The sequence below is a fragment of the Octopus bimaculoides genome, chromosome 26 (assembly GCF_001194135.2).
Source record: "Octopus bimaculoides isolate UCB-OBI-ISO-001 chromosome 26, ASM119413v2, whole genome shotgun sequence".
Taxonomy (NCBI): Eukaryota; Metazoa; Mollusca; class Cephalopoda; order Octopoda; family Octopodidae; genus Octopus; species Octopus bimaculoides.
In genome coordinates, this window is record NC_069006.1 from 13608359 (window position 1) to 13615901 (window position 7543).

The window sequence follows — 7543 nt, forward strand, 5'->3', positions numbered from 1 at the left end:
AAAAAAAAAAACAAAAAAAAAAACACACTTATTTACAATACAACAGGCCAACAACATCCCTCTGTACATATTGAAAAAAAATTCTTTAAACAAAATTCTTTGGAATTCTCTATAATAAAATAGAATAAAATAACAAAGGCCTTCATGCCAGTGGCACGTAAAAGAACCCACTACACTCTCGGCATGGTTGGCGTTAGGAAGGGCATCCAGCTGTAGTATTCTGCTAAATCAGATTGGAGCCTGGTGTAGCCATCTGGTTTCACCAGTCCTCAGTCAAATCGTTCAACCCATGCTAGCATGGAAAGCAGACATTAAAACGACGATGATGATGATGATGATGACTGATTCTATTAGGTTTATATTTTTGTAAGTTTTTTGCTGTTTAATTCTTCCCTTTGACAATTCAGTGCTATCATTAGGGGTCTTTTAACTTCCATAATCTGAATCAATTTCTTCACAGAATAAAATTCAGGAATTGTAGATTGGTTTTTGAATGGGAAGAGAATAGATGGGTGTAAGGTGAGGAAGAATGGAATTTGGTGTTTAGGTGACTGAAAAGAGAAAGCAGTGGAAGGGGTTGATGTTGTGGGCTTGGCAGAGGGCAAGGTCCACAACTAATTGAGAGGAATCTCAATTCAGAAAGATATGTTGCATTCTCTCCACATTGGGATACAAATCTCGAATCAATCCTGTAGAACTGGCAAAGTGAAAGGAATTGATGAATGACGAGGATTAAGTGTGTTTGGAGTCAGAAGAAGGAAGGAATGTGGGTCAGTAAGTTTGTAGTGGACAGATGTGAGAGAGAGAGATCTGGGACCTGAATGAATAGGAGACCTATATTAGTTATTGCTAACAGTACTGTGACACAAACAGGGTTTTTTGGGGGTTTTTTTTTAACCCTTTAGTGTTTGGATTATTCTCTCAAATACCATTTTGAGCGTGGCCGTTGCCAGTACCGCCTGACTGGCCTTCGTGCGGGTGACACGTAAAAGCACCCACTACACTCTCTGAGTGGTTGGCGTTAGGAAGGGCATCCAGCTGTAGAAACTCTGCCAAATCAGATTGGAGCCTGGTGTAGCCATCTGGTTTCACCAGTCCTCAGTCAAATCGTCCAACCCATGCTAGCATAGAAAGCGGACGTTAAACGATGATGATGATGTTATGTTTGTTTGTTTATATTGTTTTGAATTAATCATGCATTATCTTGTAGTTTAGAGATTTCAGTGATGTGATTTTTTTAGTTTTAGAAATGACATGGTAGGGCTGAGGTGAGAGGCCAGATCTGGTCAGTTTCTGTATAAAACAGGTTAAATATTTTGGCCGGTTATGGCCGGTTTGAATGCTGAAGGGTTAATATAATACTAAGCAACAATATCCATAAGAACAAGAAGAAAAATTAGCAAATGTCTGCATCAATACATTGTAGAATACTAAAAATAGAATTGAAATTAAAAGAAATTTCAGTATTAAATCTGAAAAGATTAATAACCACATAAAAAAAAATATTGATACAATACACCATTGATGAAAGTAATGATGATGCATTCTAAAATAACCCAAAAGTTGTTATTCTTCATAACTATTCAAAGATAGAAGTCACTCCTATCCTAAAAGTTTACCCCCACCTCCATATACAGGACCACGAGCATATTTGCAGCATTATAAGTGTTGCCATCATAAACAAATATCAGCATTATTATTGATGCAACCACTACAAGCCTTTATGAGAAACCCTTACTACTACAGTTTTTGACCAACCAACGACAGCATTTATGACCTGCCTAGAGTCAGAGGATTGTCTGCGGAAAGAATTTTCGGCCAATTCAGTTCTACAAAAAGGCAGCATTTCTTAGAAAACTGGAGGGAAGAAAAGTGCTGTAGTCCACTTTGTTGCTTTTCTCTTTGAAAGGTTTTGTTTTTCCGTGCTTTAAGAAGTGGCAATTAGATTATTTTCCTAATTAGTCCCCTCACCATCATGCAGCAGTTCATTTTCACACTCCTAAGATTTGATCTCTTTCAGTAATAGACAGCTCAACTCTGACAAGTCAGCCACAACCATCCCCTCATAAAGATAACATTTTTTTAAGAGCCAGTCAAAAAAACAACTCTTCTCAAAAGTGAAATGCTTTTCATCATCTAATATGTACAAACTATCATTTCACTTCTTTGAGCAGTGTTTTCTTTTTACTTACAATAACTATGATATCACACATCTATTATCAATTCTCCCCTCCTCCTCATCCACTTGCATGCATATACTTGGTATGCTAGAAATAATGCAGGGTTATTTTCTCCCACTTCTCCATTTCTCTGTATTATTAAAACACACATCCAGCTAAAACTAATATCATTGCTATACGTTTTTGTGAATGTTAAGTCTGGTTAGTGCAATTATTTTTTTTCAAATCCGCAAAAAAAAAGGACAAAAAAATGAGTTTTGCTTATTGTAAATAAGGACTTCTTTTCTTCTTTGCTTTTCAAAGCTAACCAAATTTTACGTTGCTTTTGTCCAAGAATATAAATGCATGTTATTTTCAATTATATTTCTGTAAACCTAGAGGAACCTTTTTGCTTTGCCACTACTAAGTTTCTTGTAGAATGGAATCATTTGTTTTAATTCCATTTTCCAGCTCATTAATACAGAGAACAGCTTTTTGGAGTGTGCAACTTAATTTCCTGGAATGAAAACATGCTTTTGCAGAGATTGTGCTTTTTATTATTAATAATTAGTTTAAATTTGGTCACATTTCAACATTGCCGTAAACTAGAGTCACATGTGTGCCATACATCTACACTAAATGCACCTCATTAAACAAGAGAGTAATATTAAGACTGTTTTTGTCATCTTTCAGATAAGCTTTGTAGACAAAAGATAAGCTAACATCAACACAACCATCAGTACAATCTGATCTCAGAATCATGAAGAAACTGAATTAAGATAATTATAGAGATAAATTATCAGAGTTGACTGCTGCTCTTTGATTCATAAAATATTGAAAGCAGCAGGATACATGTTAAAACATGGTAGGTAGCGAATAATTATTATCATGTGAAGATGACAGACACACGAAAGCAAATTGAAATTCAAACATTAAAAGAATCACAAGGCCAAATGCCGACCCTTTACTTATCGATGTCCACATCTCCTACCCCAAAAAGCAAGTATTCTATCAGCAATGGAAATTGAAAAGTTAAAATACATTCACTTCAATACAACCATTCCTACTTCAAAGTGAACTAAATTAACCCTTTTGTTACCATATTTCTGTTGAGATGCTCTGTGTTTCTTTCGATTAATTTTAAATATAACAAAAAATTTAGTAAAATAACTTAGTTATCATTCAGCTAGTGTCAGGAACATAAAGTGTGACTAAGGTTTGGTGGAAGATTTTAATTCAAACCTTTTGAAAACATGACATTTGTACTAAAAAGCCAGAGGCAGTTTCAGTTGGGGGTGGTATCAAAAGGGTTAAACACTAGCTATCAAATCAGTGTTGTCTAGCTTTGTGCAATAATTCATGCCTTAAAGTTAAAAATACATCTCTGATGATAAGGGGCTAGGCAGTTGGTCACACGGTGATGTTTTCAAATCTTCATATTATAATAATTATTACACTACATTGATTTACATTAATTTCTCTATGAATAGTGAGATGTTTCTTGAAAATTTATATTTACTTTTGTTGTAGCTTTCATTTCCAAAGTTGAATATTTTGCTCAGTAAAATAACCAAGTTGATAATAGTAATGGTTTATTACTTCATGGAACAAAACTCTGCTCCACTTCTAACCATTCACAGGGTTAAACTCTGCTGCACCAACAAAATAGCTTCTTCAAAAAGCAAAGCAAGCTTATCATTCCACTTGGCTTCCGTTATGTTCATCTCTGGTGGTTGATACTAAATTCCATAAACATTTCACAGTTTACTAATTAGCAGTAATGAAGATATTTCCTAAGTCTGAACAAGGAGATCGTTGCCAGTGCTGCTGGACTGGCTCTCGTGCAGGTGGCACGTAAAATACACCATTTTCAGTGTGGCCATTGCCAGTACCACCTGACTGGCCTTCGTGTTGGTGGCACGTAAAAGAACCCAGTACACCCTCGGAGTGGTTGGTGTTAGGAAGGGCATCCAGCTGTAGAAACACTGCCAAATCAGATTGGAGCCTGGTGTAGCCATCTGGTTTTACCAGTTCTAAGTCAAATCGTCCAACCCATGCTAGCATGGAAAGCGGACGTTAAACGATGATGATGATGATGAATGATTACCTCTGATTTTGTGATGTCAAAGCAGGTAAAAGACAAATCTCTAAACAGGATTTTTTCCAGATCAATCTAGTAACTACTACTTATAGTTAGTGTGTGTGTGTGTGTGTGTGTGTGTGTGAAAATATATATAACAATGAAACGCTTGGACAAGATTTGTGTCAATATGAAAGGGAAAACATTCAGCTGTTTAAAAACTTAACAAAATAAGCAAATATCTAACTTTTGAAAAAAAAAAAAAAAGTCCCTCACCCTTGCCATATAAAAATAAAAACATGACAAAAATAAAAAACAGCAAAAGTTTGCAAGACTACACAACAAACACAAACCTTCACAACAGAAACACAACCACAACAACAATAGTTTGAGAGAAGACAACAAGAAACAGTAAAAGACTTTTGGTCCTAAAGAGAAGAAAAAAGAAGAAAAGACAGGACAAGATTTGAACAGTACCCTATCTCTAACACCATCTCGCCTTGTATTGTTTGACATAGTGTTTCTTATTCTTTGGAAGGGCTGGAAAAAAGTTAAATATTTCTGTAAATACATGTTTCTATCATTTTATACAACAGATTTGACAGAAAATGACAAACCTAACCAACACACACACACACAGTCTTCCTCTCGCTTTCTCTCTGAACACACACACAGACACACGCACACTCTCTCATACACACACACACACAAACTTTGCATATAGCATTCTATAGTTCTAAACCACAAATGAATCAAAATAGATAACAAACTCTTACCCTAGATGGAATATTATAAGACATCCTGCCAACGCGGCTGGGACGCCATGTCTTTCGGACCTTAAGGGTAGGTTTCCTTCGTTTAACATATTTCGGTCCTGAACCTACAAGGATAAAAGAGAAACATTTTATGTGTGTGTGTGTGTGTGTGAGAGAGAGAGAGAGAGAGAGAGAGAGAGAGAGAGTAGATGAGTATGTTGTCATCATTGGCAACAGCAGTCAGCTCACTGTTTGTAGCTGAGATGCTAATAGTGACTCCAATGTTTATAGCTGTAGCCCAGAACAGATTGCATAGACGTTCACACACACACAGAGAATCAATATCATCCTCATCAGTTTACATCAATTTTCCATGCTGGCATGAGCCGCACAGTTCAACAGGAAGGGCCTGATGGGTCAGGGGAGCACCTCTTGCCCCAATATCTTGCTTTTAACATTGTCTCTTTGAATGAATGCCCTTCCTAACCGTAACCACATGATACAGCACGCTGGGTGCACCAGCATGAAAGAAGTGGCCTTGCCCTCAGCAAGACCTACAGTATTGCTGCTTAGTTCAATTTACCAACCACTTACAGTGAATTGGTAACTTTTTTTTGGTGGCACCAACACTTGCAGGGTCACATGTTTCTTTCATTGCAAACTGAAAGAGAGCCCTCATGACTGAAAGATTAGAAGCTGAAAGTATGATGGAAGACACAAGTGTAGCAGCTCTGTTTGATATTGGCTTACATGCAAATAGACATTTCTCCATTTCAGCAGTTGTTGGTTCACAGTCAGTTACAAAAAAAGGAGGTGGAGAAGAGGAAGGGCAGGGCTCATGACCTTTGGAGTTCTACTAGATTGGCAAGCTACTGAAATGAATCAGATTTACCTACCTAGATGTAATACTATAAAATAATGATTCTAATGCTGACAAGCTAACCTTCTCAACATGGACATCCTACACAAGGAACAGAGACTTCTCTGTTTCAACTTTGATCAGATTCATGATCCAAAAATGTTCCAGCCATGATGAGGTAATTGATGATTTTTTAGAATGGCACTGTAGGATAGGTGTGAGAGGCCAGATGTGGATGATTTGAACATAAAACAGGTAAAATATTTGGCCCCTGGATATGGCTGGTTTGAATGCTAAAGGGTTAAATGATATAAAAACTCACCTGAACTCATTCTTTTGTCCACATTTGGGGGGCCCAGCAGACCTGAAAGTAAAATAACTTGTCATCATTGAAAATATTTCGAAAAAAAGATTAGCATGACCATCCAGAATATAAGGTTTAATAGAAAAAATTTCAAAGTTATTTTCAAAGGCAATGCCCCAGCATGGCCACAGCTCATGAGCTGAAACTAGATAAAATGAAAAATGAAAAAATCGTCGGTTTTAACCCTTTCGTAACTAGATTTTTGACTAAACTACATTTCTCTGTGTTTCCATTCAATTCTAAAAGAGAGAACTTTGAATGGTTTCTTAAAACAATTATAAAACCTATCTAGATAAATAAACAGTTAACTTAGCTATTTCCCTGTAGATTGAAAAAAATGACGTACGACCTTAATTAATTTTCAAATCTTTTTGGATTCTCATCAGAGATGTCTACATCAATTTGACCAATCCCTGAGAAACAAACAGCCAATCTGTTGGTATTCTCAACAACTACACAGTAGCTACAGAAATCTGGGGTTACTAATTTGCATAAAATTTTTTGTTTACTAATATATGTGATATTCAGAACAAAACTTAAAAAAAAAGAAACTTCTTAAATAAATCTATGCCTGAATTTTAATTATAATTAGATATGACTAATAATAAAAAACTGTGAGATAGACAAAAGCTGATAGAAGAAAAGAAAGAGTAAATGTCTGAATGAGTATGACTACCCAAAACAATGAGCCAAGAGAAGAGCTAGTCTTGATTTGCTATCAGGATTGCATGACATCCTTGAGTATGTTACTTAATACTTAAATGGGTCAGACAGACACAAGTAGATAGCATTACAGAATTTAGTAATGTTAGCTTGAAATATCACGAATATAGCTTATAATACAAGGGGGTTCGCCAAGCTGACTTGAAAATGAAGTTTTTAGCTGTGCTGATATGAGTTAATAAGTTAGAAGATTCATTATCACATATGTATGTTGGCACTCCGTCGCTTACGTCGTCAAGGGTTCCAGTTGATCCGATCAACGGAACAGCCTTCTTGTGAAATTAACGTGCAAGTGGCTGAGCACTCCACAGACACGTGTACCCTTAACGTAGTTCTCGGGGATATTCAGCGTGACACAGTGTGACAAGGCTGACCCTTTCAACTACAGGCACAACAGAAACAGGAAGTAAGAGTGAGAGAAAGTTGTGGTGAAAGAAAGAGTACAGCAGGGTTCGCCACCATCCCTTGCCGAGCCTCGTGAAGCTTTAGGTGTTTTCGCTCAATAAACACTCACAACGCCCGGTCTGGGAATCGAAACCGCGATCCTATGACCGCGTGTCCGCTGCCCTAACCACTGGGCCATTGCGTCTCCCACATATGTAT

The 7543-nt window shown here is 36.8% G+C and overlaps 1 protein-coding gene across 2 annotated transcripts in view; it reads right to left on the reverse strand.

The window, feature by feature from the left end:
* The window catches only part of LOC106880166 (polyhomeotic-like protein 2), a 19826-nt gene that overhangs the window by 4167 nt on the left and 8116 nt on the right, over nucleotides 1-7543 (reverse strand). Inside the window, exons 5-7 of one of the 2 annotated variants that reach the window (XM_052977023.1) lie at nucleotides 6176-6217; nucleotides 5016-5119; nucleotides 4717-4779 (exon numbers count right to left, since the gene is read on the reverse strand). In XM_052977023.1, coding sequence (XP_052832983.1) covers nucleotides 4717-4779; nucleotides 5016-5119; nucleotides 6176-6217 — 209 coding nt within the window. The remainder of the gene's footprint in view (nucleotides 1-4716; nucleotides 4780-5015; nucleotides 5120-6175; nucleotides 6218-7543) is intronic. The other variant, XM_052977024.1, reaches the window with a different exon arrangement.